Source organism: Fistularia commersonii, chromosome 6 (genome assembly GCF_037954325.1).
Source record: "Fistularia commersonii isolate RoL2024-O1a breed Wild chromosome 6, RoL_Fcom_v1.0, whole genome shotgun sequence".
NCBI lineage: Eukaryota > Metazoa > Chordata > Actinopteri > Syngnathiformes > Fistulariidae > Fistularia > Fistularia commersonii.
Window position 1 is genome coordinate 16,387,498 of NC_141289.1, and position 15,575 is coordinate 16,403,072.

Genomic DNA, 15,575 nt, shown 5'->3' on the forward strand with positions numbered 1-15,575 from the left:
GGAGCACCATTTGCATTACATAACCGCTGTGTTGCTGGGTTGATTCTCTGCCTCTATTTATTTTTATCATTTGATTCCCGCCTGCGGTTCATACTCTTTTGGTCATGCAGGGACGTGCACGGTGAGCCCCGATGGCTGTGGACAGTCCGTGAGCTGTTGAGAGTTTAATGCCAGTAGTCTTTATCTAGGTCATCGTGGATGCTCTGTCAAGAGCCCCTCTCGTTCGGTCAAGGCTGAAATCGCCATGGTTTTGTTTGGAAAAGTGATGTAAAAAATTAATAGACGACAAACAGTTTTGATAACTGATGCAATGACTAATTTCCAATAAAACAACATTTAAAAATAAAAAGACGCTTCTGCCAAAAGTTTTCATAGACTATTTGTAACCACGTGAAGTCAAACACAAGACATTTTTTTTCAATGACAGATATGGAACATGGACAAAACAACTATTATAATCCCATTGTTTTGCTGGCTTGTTCAGAATTTATTTAATGGTCTATGCTGATGCAAGAGAAGTAAAACTATTAACTTGTAAAGTAAACTGATATTTTTTTGAAGCCAGATGCAAAGTAAGTACTTATTTCTACACAGAAACATCTGTGAAACAGGTCTTGCAGGCTGGCTTTTGTGGTCGGAGCACACGCATACCCAGTGAGTGGGCCACCCGAAAACCACCCACAAGCGCCTACAGAGGAAAGCTACCGATTAAAATGATAAGTTAGAATGGTGCCCTGGCACCACAAACACACACACACACACACACACACACACACACACATACAAAGCAAAATGCCCAGAGATAGAAGTTTATCATTGTGTCCTTCGCTTGCGCTGTTTGTGCGTCTTCAGATATTGTGTTTTTCTTGAAGAGAGGAAAAGCCTGGGAATTGCAGTAATATGCCACAGTGGACAGGAAGCCTTTTTTTCCAATGTTGGGTTTATGTTACATTAATATCCATTTAAAAAAAAAAAGAAAAAAGTTGTGATAGAAAGACATTGTCTATTGAAAAAACAAACAATTAATTAAAAAACGCATACGTGTCTTTCACCAAGAATCATTTTTGAAGTGTAGGAGTGTCATCAGGCTGTGCAACACAAACAGACTTTATTAAATTTTCTTTCAAGGACTTGTAACAACTTTCCAGTTTGTGAAAAAAACACTGCCGGCCCTGATAATCTGGCTTCCACCTTGAGCTCCAGTGAATGTAGAACACAGTGTATGGACACAACATGAAGTTATTACTGCCAAAAGCACACTTGCTATGATCATTGTCTCTTTAATTTGGCTATGATCGGCATCTGTGCTAAATTTCCCCATTTCCTCAAAAAATAGTCTCTAGCCCAGGGCTAAACTGTGGAGAGCACATCCACGTTCTTATCCACATCCTTTCCATACAAACCTTTATGATGTGCGCTGCTCTGCTATCATGCTTTGGATGTAACTGACAAAAAAACAAAAAGTCAAATTGAAGCCACTCTGCAGGGAAGGGATAATAATCAAGTGCTCCATATTTCTGATTAAACGCTGGCTGCATAATTGTCAGTTCCATTGAATACACAGCATGGGGTTGTGCTTTCCTGTTTGTCTATCCAAAGTATTTGGGTTTAGCTAAATCCCCCTGGCTTTTTTTTAGCGTCCTGTAAAGTCTTGGTTTAATGTGCTGCTGATTCGCTGCCATTCCATTTTATCAGGCTGCCACTGGTTGCCACTGGCAAAAGATATTCTATATAATTGTCCTGGAAGCCCCCCCGAATAAGACAAATTAGTTTAGTTTATGTTAAATTTAAGTACAAATGAATCATATGGTAAGCCAGCATGGAGTCCGTTTGGCTAGATTAGATTTCCTTCTTCTACCCTCCAGCCTATTAGAGCCATTTGTTTGACTGCAGACATAAAACTATACAGGTTTTGTGGCTGGATGGGAAGAAATGCTCAGTCTAATGTGATTGGCTCCTCCATCGTCAGACAAATGAAGAGGTTTGATATTATTGCTCAGCAGCTCAAACTAATTGAGTGTAATTATACAGTAGAAATCCATTGACAATGCCTTACTCTGCACGGGCCCCATTCTCACGCCATGTCTATTACGGGATGCCAAGCTCAGAGACGATTGCTTAGCGCTCACTTACCCCTTAATTCTTGAGTTAGTCCGTAGACTGGTTGGACGATTTGGATGAGAGCCAGTTACAGGAAATGATTTGGCATGTTGTTGAAGCAGTAGCCACTATTTCTCTCTCACACTTCATCATAGGAACTTAAATCAAGTTGCTCTGAGGGGAGTACCAGTCTGCAGTCGGATCTGTGGCAACTCCCTCAGTGTGCAGGTGACATACCGCGCATACCTGGACTCATCCCGTGGGTAGCCACGGGACTGCAGGGTGTGGGAATCCAGAAAACTCTGGGATACTCGCTGACTCTGGGAGGTAGGGGAGATGGCATTTTTCCCCTCTTGTCTCATGGGAACCGTCTCCCTTTCTCTCGTGAGCAAACGAGGAGTGACTGCAGCCCTGGCTTTTGACTAGACTCTGGTCTGCAACCCAGAGGCTTCCCCTGGGTCCAACCACACGCTGTGGATAAGACTAAACAGCCTCCATCCGCTTGTAAAATTGGTTTAATGATTGTCGAGGCTGTTTTGACATGAGACACTCGTCTGTTTTTCCAACCTCCAAGTAGCCTGCGTTTTTTACGAGAGCAATTATACAATATTTTAGGGATCTTTGGAGGGATTTGGTATTGGAGTTAATAACTACTCACTTCTAAAAATTACAAAAAATGTACCATTAATTTTTTACAGGGATATGAAAGATTTGTGGGGAATTTTGAGATTTTAGTTGATTAAAAGCATAAGATTACCATATTCTGCTTCAGGTTATAGCCAAGCTTTAAAACTGACCTGCTTACTTTCAGCTTGGCATGTGAACCCCCCAACCCCCTCCTGTATCTAGTGTACTGACAAGCACAAATGAGCACTGGAATCCTTGACCCATGTCACAAGTTGCATGTATGTTGCATGCCTCAGTGATGATCATTTGCCAAGCCAATCCGTTCTCATGAAACGCCCTTACTCAATTCATTCAAAAGACACATGCATATTGTAATCACATTGTCTATGCAGCTGGTAAATGTTTGATAGGAACATTCAGAATATTGTTTTCTACCCAGAGCCTAAACCTCGGTTTAGTTCCTGTAAATAACGCAGGAGAGATGACATATCGTGTACCTTTCCCTCATCCTCCAAAGACAGCTTCTGCCATGCAAGGGGAACTGGAGTTACTGGACACGTTGTTGTAAATTATGCACAAAAATATTTTGGAGATTCTGCAGGTCTTTTTAGTAGTGCTTTTTTATATGGTACCATATGAGCTGGTTTATGAAAAATATTGTGAAGTCACATTGTATTGGTTAGGGGAAGATTTAAATGAGTTTGGATATAAACAGTCACATTTAATTATTAAAAAAAAAGAAAGAAAAAAAAATCTAATTTGACAAATGTCAAACTATATAGATACAAGATTATAGTTAAAGCAGTGATAGGGGTAGCCAAGTGAGAGTGAGCAAGATTGGAAAAGGGGGATGGGGTGAACAGAATCCTACAGTGGAACAGAATTTAGATGAATATTTTGCCAGATTTTGTTTTTTTCCCAAAAATCAAAATACAAAAAAACGCTGAAATTCAAAACAGGGGGAAATAGTTCTCATGAATAAGTTCTAATTGAGTGATGATACTGGTAACACTGTCTTAGATATTCACACACGATATGAAAATATGGTTAGTTGCACCAACATACTGTAACACCACTCTGCTGTCTAGACTAAAAAGAATCCTTTTCTGGTTTTTAGAATTGTGCTTTCAAAAGTACAGCTATGTGCACATCACTGAAGGCTATTTGTGCTGCCTCCATTTTTAAATTAGAGTACACTTTTTCTTTTTTGACTTCTAACCACACCAGACAGACATTTTGTTTCTGATAACTTCCCAGAGGTTTTATCAAAATTTGCTAAACAGCTCATGGAAACGTGAATACTGAGTATGAGATATGTACTAGCTGAGGGAATACCAGGTTGATAGAATACATGCGTGATGGCTTAATGAAGAACACGAAGAGGGTACTCACCAACTCAAGCAGAAAGATTATCATAATAATTCTATATGGTAAATAGCATGTGCAGCTTGTCGCTTAAATAGAGCTTGACAAACCTGTATTGAAAATAAATAAAAGGGAAAGTTTTGAATTGTTTATAGACTGATGCCCGAACCCTTTCCTTTGTAAAAAGACAGTAAGATATTTACTTCAATGCCAACTCCGGTGCACATGCTCCGTGCACTGGAGTTACATACGGTCACCGTCACATGTGCTGTTAGTGGTACTCACTCCAACATGCTTTAGTTGTGTTGTTTTCCTCAAAGAATCCTGAGAGAGGAGCACACAGACCTTTTGAGAGGTGCATTGCCTGCAGGGAGCAAGGAAAATAAAGTCCTCTTACTATCTGCCATTGTCATCTCCCTGCAGGAATAAACACTTGAGGAGACACAATGTGTCCTCAGATTTACTCTCCAGATAACGCTCACACAATCGATGAGGAAAATTTGTTGTCGTTTGGCTTGTTTGAATGGAGAGTTACCATGAAAACATTATGTGTATCAAAAAACGAAACAGCCGCCGCTTAAAGGGCAGAGACAACCAGGAACTGAGGAGTTCCGATGAGGGAAGGAAAAAGCTGAATTTAAAGATAAAGGGAAGGAAGAAATACAAAAGTGACAGAAACGATGAAGACAGTCTGGGAAAAATGAAAGGGAAACTGAAGAGGGAAGTAATGAAAAAGGTTAAGTATAAGAAAAAAATGTGATCTTGTAATTCAATTGTTGTGAACAATCTCACCACTTACTTATCGGCTTTCCATCTAGATCTAAGAAGAAAAAGGAAACTTCAATGAAATATCCCATTGTTTACAAATTATTTTTGTTAATTCATGTTTTTAAATCAGTACTAATAAACATTTACAAAGACAAAAATCTGGCCATATGAAAACCGCATCTGCCTTCAATCAAACTACCCTGTGACAACCAAGTGTTAAATTACCCCAATTACCATTAAACCTTTATGGTGGTAATAATCAAAAAAGAATAAAAACAAACAACATTATGTTGTATTCCTGTTCTTGTGGAGCAGTCAGCCAAGCAAAGAGTGACTATTGTTAGCACAGGGATTGCTAATAAACTGAATTGTAGATTTAATAATAATTTTCCAATGAATATATTATTATTATTAAAGAATAAAATGAACAATCAAATGTGTACATATACATATACATATACATATACATATACATATACATATACATATACATATTCCCTAATGCCCATCTCACCATAGAAACCTCACCCAAACATAGTGGGCATTAAAAATGAGCTCATCCTGTGGTGTTAACCTCACGCACCTGGCATGGATACTTTTCTCCAGGGGCACTTGCTTATCACATGCAGATGAGACACCATCTTTTGATCCCTCTCTGGCACTGCAGGTTTGGGTTTGGACAAGGCAAAAGTGGCAGAGGGTAACTAACAGGATTGGACGTGCAGATTAAGATCCCAGCGTATGAGAAGTGAGAGTTGTGGGCACTGGGGAGGAGATGCATCTGTCAGCATAGAGGAGGACACCTCCTCATTTCGCAACTGAGGCAGACGGCCTCCTTCCAAGACCTCCTGGCAGACAGGGTATGGGTTTGAGAGGCAAAAGTTGGTGCGGCGTCACGGTGGTGAGCATGTCCTATCTATTTGCTGGCACAGTGGCTGCCCTGTGATCACATCCCTCTCATCGGGGGGCTGAGCCAAACCCACAACTGGGGTCTGAGAGCGCTCTTTAATGGCCAATATCCAAGGACAGAGCTAACATTGTGAGAAAACCAGACCTATTGTTAGTTTTGTTGATGTGCTGGGAATTCTGGTGCGCTTTAGTCAATTTTGAACCCTTTACTTATTAAACCCAATCACATGATGACTTGGTGTTTGAAATTGGTTGAAACCTATAGCTAATTATCAATGCTTTCTTTGCACAGATTTATGGCACCAACATTTTTGGAACAACAAACTAATCCCACTATACCAACAGAACATTCAGTTTCCACAATGTTTCCTTTTAGAAGATGGAAAAATACAGACACCCTTCTCTCCTCTGTGTGCAGCAGATGGACAGTAAAATGAATAGTGACCCGGAAATTATTGCCCTCACCGCACTAAACAATTGTGGTAAAATTCTAGTGATAGCTTTTTAAACATTTTTTGAGAAGAATATATCAAATTTATGTCAACCTAAATTGCTGATATTAAAAATGTCACAAAACCAAGATTCCTTTGATTCGCGGGAGACAAACACTAATAACTTGCATTGAGTTTAGGGGTTTATACATGAACCTCCCCAAGATATGATAAAGTATCCAATTATAATTGTACAAGACAGTGGTGAAACCAGCGATGCTTTATGGCCTAAAAACAGTTACAATGACGAAAAGACAGGGGGCAGAGCTGGAGGTCATGGAGATGAAGATGTTGAAGTTCTTTTTAGGAGTGATGAGGATGGATAGGATCAGGAATGAGTCTATCACAGGGACAACATATGTTAGATGTTTTGGAGAGAAGGTCAGAGAAGCCAGACTGAGGTGGTTGGGTCATGTACAGAGGAGGGAGTGAATATATTGGTAGAAGGATGCTGGAACTGGAGCTGCCAGGCAGGAGGTCTAGAGGGAGACCAAAAAGAGGATTTATGGATGTAGGGAGAGAGGATATTAAGGTAGTTGTTGTGAAAAAGGAGGATACAGAGAATAGGTTTAGGTGGAGAAGGTGGATTCGTAATGGCGACCCCTGAAGGGAATAGCCGAAAGGAAAAGGAGAAAGAAACACTAATAATTTCCAGCATTATGACATCTTCTTTAATTTGATTAGTCAAACAGACACAAATTTGTCATATCACATCTGGTACTGCTGGGAACTCTTGTAAAAAAGTTGTAAATTGTTTGGATAAACTAATCTGAAGTTGTGGGACTTTTTATTTGGCTTAAATGATCCATTCCCTACTTATAGCTCTCTGCTGGTTGACGGTCTAGAAAATGTCATAATGAATGAATCACGTTTAGGAAAACATTTACATGTTTCTGCTTTGGCTCGGACCACTAGGTAAGTACATACAGAAGCTGCATTTAAACTAACATTTAAATCCTGGCCCCGTGTTATTGATCAGAGCTTTGTTTTGCTTAGTTTGTTTGTTGCAAGTTCATTTATGACTATTGGCAGTATGTTTGTAATCCAAAATTTACACAAATGTGAGGATGTGTGATTGCATTTGTTGACATTGACCATGTACCTGGATATTGGAGCAAAAGAATTGGGCTATTATGATGCCTTTGTATTGGAGGAATTGTTATAGTTAAAACAAGGCTGTTGCGTCTAACAACCGAGCTTTTACCAGGAAGGCCTGCAGGTTGAATTCCAGGTGTTCTTCTGGAAGAGTGTTGCTTGTTTGTACCTGGTGACCATTTTGTTATTAAAAGGTTTGAAGTTAAGATATGGTAAGAATGTGGTTTTAGGTTGGTTTAGCACGCTCTTACATATTTTGATGCCACTACTTTGGAATTTCAGTGCCTTGTAATTTTGCAAATAGCATTTAACTTTATAAATCATTCCTTAATTGCTACCTCTACATGAGGATCTTGGTATTCTAAATCACAATAATTGCTTTTAATTTATGGGGGTATTAGTATAATTTCACCGTCATTTCAGAAATGCTTTTTGAAATGAACCATCATATACGCAGCCACAATAGTCAGCAAGCTGAACTAGGATTTACTCCTCTTACTTCCATAAGACATAATCATTAAATTTCTGTTAGCGTCATGGTGGATTCTCACTGACAAATGGAACATTGCCATATATCTAAGGAATTCATTATTAAAATGTAATCTTCATTTGGCTAAAATAGCAGCTTACCTCAGCACCAAAATTCTCATTCCATAACCACCAACCAAGGTTTTCATCTGCATTTAGAAATCTGTATCATAGTGCTTACTCCAAGGTATGAGCTGCTTTGAAGAAAAACAGTTATACTCTTCCTTGAAGCTTGTAGGGCAATGGGTTTATACCTGCAACACCTTCACACAGCTTCAACCATTAGACGCTACACTCTCTAATGTCATAAATTCCACAGTTAGGCTTGCCAAGGCGCCTGAAGACTAATGGGATTGCAATCTCAGTTATTGCAGAAGCACCACCTGCCACTCAAGTCCCATCAATCACAGAGATAGCCACAGGTTGCTGGCTCATTCTTCTCTGGAAGGAAACTTAGCTTATGTAGGTTAATGGAGCTCAGTTCGATGTTCTCACAACATTTACATTGGAGGGATAGAGCTCGGCCATGTGAAAACCATTTTTATGATATGGGATGAGGCAAGGCAAGGTTTTTCAACAGGGCATATCCCGTCATGTATAGAAGTTACGATTATAAAGTGTTACCTGGATATTACAAGGGTTTAGCGATGGTCTAATGTGGTTTAAGTTTTAGATATAAGTTGTCATGCACTTTTTGGCAATAATCTCAAAACCATCATTTTTTGAGTATTTGAGAACATCATATGAGGAATAATTTTACCAATTACAAGGTTTAAGAGTCATAGCCCTCAGACAAACAGATCAAAATGATTGAAAAAGTTCTCTCTGTGATATACCAGTGCCACATGTAAAGTATCTTGATAGGTAAACAGAGTTAGCTGTTCATAATTGGTAGATGGTGGACAAGGGTGTCAGGTGTTTATATGAAAACATCACATATTCTACATTTATCAGTCAGATCTCAGTGCCAGAGAGCAGACAGGGGATTTACAGTGACTCATCAGAATGCATAACAATAATGAAGTTCCTGAACTTGGACTTTCACATTTAATTACCACCTCACTGCTATGTTTAGGATCGAATGCCTGTTCAGATCTAAGTCTATCTTTCAGGTGTAAAGTACACTTAAATTCAGACATTCTCAACCCACCCTCTTGCAAAAAATTACAACATGTTGTGGAACATTCAATGTCAAAAGGAAAATATGTAATAATAAACTAGTCCCTCTTAAGATACTTGGTGACTGATTTGCTGTTATGTGCACTGGATCAGTCTAATCTGAAACACGAGTATAACTTTGTACAGTCTTTCACAATTGAAGCTGTCATAATTTAAAACCCTTTCCTGGATCATTTTCACCAACAAGACCTCTCTATAAATATATTAATGAGCACAAAATGTTTTGTACATGATGACTTTCCTGCCAAGAGTCTTGCAGTCTTTTGATTTGAAACAGAGGCATAAGGCTGCAGATGAGACACGAGAAACACACTCCTGTGTCAAATGTCAAGGAGTGCCTTTAGTGGCTGTTTGATATTACTGTTGCTCCGACAGTCAACTACTTGAATGCAGAAGGACACAGACAAACTTTGTCCCTCTCTCTCTTGCCAAGTCCCCTGCCTCCCAATACCCTGAGTGTCTTGCAGCCGTCACAGAATAGAAATACGCAGAAGCTACGCCAGGAGAGACTAGAAAAGGCCAAACATGAATCCAAGTTAGATAGGTATGAATGTTTAATGACTTTACCCACATGAGCAAATACCAGCCATTCACCGCCTCGCACGGAAACACATGAAGAAAGGACACACACCCAGTCTACAGGGCTCTAGACCACATTTGGTCTTACCTTGGTGATTTAATATGACTTGACTTGCTGGTTAAATATTGACAAGAGCTGATGTGGCCTTGCTGAGGAAAGACAAGAATTCAGACAAGGCACTTGGCTGCCAAGGCTGCGGGACTGCCTGCTGCATCATCATTTCAATTCTCACACACACACACCCACACGCACACACACACACACACACCACACAACGCAAAACCGCAAAACACACATCTACCCAGTGGCAGGCAGCAGCTGAGATCAAGCAAAACAGCTAGGGCAGAAGTGGGGAACGAAGCGGAAGAAGAGGAGTACAAACGAGAGAACGAGAGCGCACTAGAAGGGAAAGCGGGACGCAGGAGAGGATGAGCCAGTTCACAGATCAAGGCATTGTATCGTTCTGCAGGACGATTGGAAACATCCCCCTGCTGGAGCTTCTGGCGGTGAGTTTCATAGCCCTCCATCCCATCCATTCATTCATTCATTCATTCATTCATTCATTCATTTATTTACTCATCCATTGAGGAGGTATCTGGGGCAGGATGCAGACTGTTTGGAGATGGAAGTAGGTCTGGCTGCTTGATAATCAGGTTGCCCGCGAGTCAACCCAAATCCATAACCAACTACATGGCTAGTAACCCAGACAAGAGACAGGAATTGCCCTGGGATGGTGAGTTTGAGGGGTGGCGTGTGTTTGTGTGTGTGTGTGTGTGTGTGTGTGCTCAAAAGAGTTCATCCCAACAAATTCGCGAAACTACTTGCTTGCATGCATGTTGTTAATTGTATTAATGTAGCATATAGACACAAAACACGCTTCATTTATATTAAATCACCCCATCATATGCTATGCTGAGTCACTAAGTCAGTCCAAAGATCAATCTGTAACAATTGAATAACTGCAAAGTAACGCGCAGTGAAAGTTTAACTTTCCAGATGTGAGGATTTGCTGATATTGAAATGTGTTGATGATTCAATTTTGTAATATTAGTCAAAAAAGTTATATGTTAACCCTCTGATTTTAAAATATTGTTTGACCTCTGTTGCTAGACAATTTTAAATTATTTTGAACTCTGCTTCTTTGACTGTCACTGTGTCTACATGGACCTGAAGCATATGGGGCTGTAGCATAGAGATTCGTACCGTGTGTTGTGTGTTCTGGGTACTACATATGACCATGTTCCATATGTAGGTCACTAGCAGACAAGCTGTGACTACCACTAATTACGTACAAGACTTGAACTTGTTTCACATTTTCAATCTCCAGAAGGCAGGATTCAGGGGACCTGCTGGCCATCTGTGTAAATTTACCCCAAGTGTTTGAGATGGATGGCGAGATTTGACAGTTTATTAGTGAACTGCCACATTGCATATGTGTACTGGATGTTAGGAGGAGAACGCGGCACTTCAGCGTGTGAGGAGAGATCTAAAAATAGGAATGATTATTTTACTTGTCTTTGTTGTATTTTCTTTAATTTTTACATTATGGAAGGTAAAGAGAGAGATAGCATGTGTGTCCATTAATTACTGTAGGAAAAATTAAGTGTCCCAATTGTAATTTTCTAAACCTTTAACAGTTTCTCACTCTCTCTCCCTCGCTGTCTTTCTCTCTCTTAATCTCATATTTTACTCAGACGTGGATATTTCGGCGATTAAATGCATACATGTCGGTGATGCAAACCTTAATCAGGATTTCTACCGCGCATAAAATCATTACAATGATTCCAAAGAAAAATAAAGGTTCTCATGATCCTGATAAAGCTGATAAAGTAAGTCCTCAGGTATATAATTCAATACAGCATATCACATAGGAGAACTTTTCACCATATACCAGTGCTGTAAGCATCTTAACAAAATCTGGAATTAAGTTGAAATGATCAGACTGACACAAAAGCAAAAAAAAAACCAACAATTCACAGCTCTCTCTGTCATTTAAGTATCATTTGAATTTGTGTCTATGGCATTCTACAAAACAGCCCACATCGCTTCAGCAGTCCTGTGCATGCAAACAGAAAAAAAAAGCCCCTGATGGTTTACAGTTCTCTGGGGACCCTGTCTGTGGGTAGTTCCCTTCGCAGAGTTCCTGCAACTGTCCCATTGGAAAACCTGTTATTACAGAGCCAGAGGTGTTTTGTGGAAATCTAGGGGCTCTTTGCTTCTGTCACAGCATGGACTCAATTATGCAGACAAATGTCTCCAATGAGCTCCAAGTCCCTATATATCCTTTATCTAATTACATTAACAGGAACTGGATATTGACTAATGGCTTATGGGGGGACGACAAACGTCAAGAAGCTGGAGAGGCTTGGGATGCATGATTGCATTTTTCCATCCTATTTAACTGTCTTCCTCATGCCCAGATCACTCCCTGCGCTCCGTTTAGAAATCTCTCTGCACAACCCCAAACCTCCACACATGAAGAAACACACACACTCACTCACACACTGACCCACTGAGCTTTTTTTCCAGGCTGAACCAATACTGTGTAGAACAAAATGTCACGGGATTTGGTTTTTCCCTCTTTTCTTTGTCTGATGTGTCATGGCATGAATGCTGGCCTTATTGCAGATGCTCTGCACTGTCCATCATATTTCCACGTTCAAACCGAGAATGAGTCAAAATAAAGCCTAGTCAAGGCCACAAGAGACCCTTTCCTCTTGACATTACTTTTACTATGTATTGAATGAAGGCTTTATGTGTGCTCGGACCACAAGAGAATGCGGATTTTTACGTCCCTCAAGTTCTGTTTGGCATGTCTACCTATATGTCATTTTGAGCATGTCGAGTCTGCACAAAATAAAAGCTCCCTTTATCTGGCTCAGGCTATAGCTCAGACAAGTGGACGTAATCCTCTTCAGCCATTGTGAAAAGCATCTCTAAAGAGGACCACTCAGAATGACAATTTCCCCTCATTTGAATATAAAATACATTTCATTCTGCAAAAAACTCAATACAGTATTCCATCACATTTGGTGCTTTTAATCTGGTCAAAGGTAAATGATCATCAGATGGCAATGGACTTATAGGAGATACTGGAGTTAGAAAAGGTGTCCTATTAGTTGTCTTGCCCATTCTTTAATGCAGGGACTAACATTTATTTTTGTTACGTTACATCTGTTCCCCTATCAGTTTCCATTATATTCAACGCTTAAAATGTATAGTATTTTAGAAGCAGGAAATGTGGCATATAAAAGGTACAGTCTCAGGGGCGGCTTGGCTCTGTTGTTAAAAGCTCAATTGGTTTTTCTACTGTAAGAAATAAGTACGAATCACTGAATGTTTCAGTTACACCGAGCTGTCGGAACCCGTGCCAGGTTCTGAAGAAAAACATTAAGAAGTAGCAAAAAACCAAGTTAGGATGACATCTATCCCATGATATACACTAGCCTAGAAACAAAATTCACTGGAGGCATATTAGAGAAGGATGGAGGTTTAAAGAATGAAAGATGTCATCTCAGTTCTAAAGTCTCTTGCAAAAACCACACAAAAAAAAAAAAAAAACACCAAGACTGCATTAGTTTAGCAGTGACTTCAGTATCGGCACTTTCTTTTACCCAGTCCCAGCTTAAACCAGGAAAAGAAAATAGATGGTGATTTGCTCTTTTGTTGATATTGATTGGTTATTGACAGCAGAGACATTGTGCTATTTCTATGTATCTATTTACTCATTTTTGAAGCATTTAAGTAACGGTACAAGTGTAAATAAATGAAACTGAACCTAGCCAAATGCTTTTATCAGTATCAGTAGTGTGCTTTTGAGTCGGGAATAAACTGATTGGTTTGCAATACAATAACCTGATTTTTGATTTCCAAAGTATGGTTGGTGATGCAGCCACTGTTGTAGTGATTCACTTTTTCCTTGATGAAGCGCTCCAAAGACAGAATAAAGCATCATGACTACTTTGTTATATGATAATAAATTATAGTCTCTTGAGGAATAATAGACAGGCAGACAGGAAGTCCACTTCCTTACAAGTTGTTTCTTTACTTTTAGAGGATTAAGCCAGGTGTTAGTTAGTCTCCCGCCAAGGGGATTATAATGAACATGGGAGAGCTCCGTGGTCTCCTGGCTCACATAAGTTTTATGCTAAAATCACACAGCTGCAAGCTGCACCACCCTTGTCCTTCTTTGCCTGGCTTTCTCAATCTCCATCTCCCTTTCTTTATGTCTCTCTGCTTTTTCTATCACGCACACACACGCACACACACGCACACACACACGCACACAGAAATTGCATTCACACAAGCCCTCGGGACAGTCATGGGAGGGCTGTGAAAAGGATGCCGAGATGATTAATTAACTGTGCCCCCGTTTTGATACCACCTTATTGGCTTTCAACAACCGAACTTCAGTTTTAGAGCTTTGCATAGATTATCCTCCCACTGCAAATGTTGCCACTAAAAACAGACACAAAAAAACACCTCCCAGATATTGAGGTCATGTAGTCACTCATGCTGTGATGATTGTCCAACACTGGTTTCTGGGCAGGTTGTGAGGCGAAGCAGAGAAAGCGAGGTGTCTGTTTTTTTGTGGGCTTTTTCTGCTAATGAGAAAGAAGCTGCTTTCACAAGAGATTGCTGAGACAATGAAGCGTATACTGACCTGAAAAGGGTTTGTATGTCAAATTATTGCTGTTTGGTTCGATGTTGGATTTCATAATGAACTAGAAAAAATAAATAAAGAAAAGGAAAAAAAATCCTCATATCTAACTCACCGCTAGTTAGATGGTACATGTCATTCATATTCATATAATTGTCAATTACAAGGCTCCATATTTCTTAATTATTAAGGTGATGCTAATTTTAAATACTCATTCTGTATCAAGAGTTTAGCAACTACTATAATGTAGACATCTCTAAAAATATACATGAAATTAGATCAGAAATAAAATAAAATAAAATAAATAAATCAAACACTTGGATTTGAAAAATCTTTATGGGATTTCTTTTTGGCTGATATGACTTACAGTGGATCAACAGGGCCCATTTAGAATTGGCAATATCTAAAATGAATATATAATAAAAACCTTGTAAGGGGGATCATCCAACCCAGATGACTAAATAAAAACACATTTTTCTGGCTTTGGTCACTGAATTAACAGGTAACAGCTAGACTAGACGTCTACGTTTTATGGATGACATTTGTGTTTGAGTCTGAAAAGTGTATTTAGCCACACTGACAAACAGTGTCTTACCCTTCAGATTTTGTAAAAAGGTGGTTTGTATTGCAACACTGCTCAAGTGTGTTTGTTGGCTCACTGTAGATATGGGTTTGTCTTTGTGTATAATACTCTGAGCACCAGGTGCTCCAGCTGGTTGCGTCCCCACAGTGGCCTGGCCCTGACCGACCGTCCCCTGGTCCCCAATGCTTTTTCATTGATGACAGCCTCTGAGGACAGACAGATCTGCAGCATTAAAGGGTCTGTCAGCTCTCAGCAACACCGTTAGACAACACAATAGCGCTCCAGTGTATCACGTATACACAGGGGAAAAGGTCTATCTTTCGCTTCTTTTTTTTTTTCAAGTTGTCTTTCATCTTTTTGACCGTCTCCTCTGCTTTCTAACTCTTCACATATATTAGGAGTTATTGTGTGCATGTTACACTGCCTTTTCCTTCCAAAACAATAGATCACCTGTCCCTCAGCATGATGTGTCACAGGATGAGACCCCTGAGGGGAAAACCGCTACCCCATTTAAAAATTTGTGAATACTGTATTATAACCACAATAGGAGTAATTTTACTGATTTGCCATAGTATTTTTGTAACTCATTACATAGGTCTTGTGGTCTGTGTCTCCCATTGTTTGTAACTCTGTCAGACATGTTATAAAGAACATGACTGGTAATTATTTCCATACAATGCACCACAGCCT

The 15,575-nt window shown here is 39.7% G+C and overlaps 1 protein-coding gene across 4 annotated transcripts in view; it reads left to right on the forward strand.

Moving 5' to 3' along the window:
* The window catches only part of LOC147233521 (nck-associated protein 5-like), a 159,249-nt gene that overhangs the window by 17,212 nt on the left and 126,462 nt on the right, over positions 1-15,575 (forward strand). Inside the window, exon 1 of one of the 4 annotated variants that reach the window (XM_086148426.1) lies at positions 10,056-10,148. The exons of the other annotated variants lie outside the window; for them this stretch is intronic. Coding sequence (XP_086004552.1) covers positions 10,071-10,148 — 78 coding nt within the window. The 5' untranslated portion in view covers positions 10,056-10,070. Of the gene's footprint in view, positions 1-10,055; positions 10,149-15,575 lie in introns of those variants that run through there. 4 annotated transcript variants of the gene reach the window in all.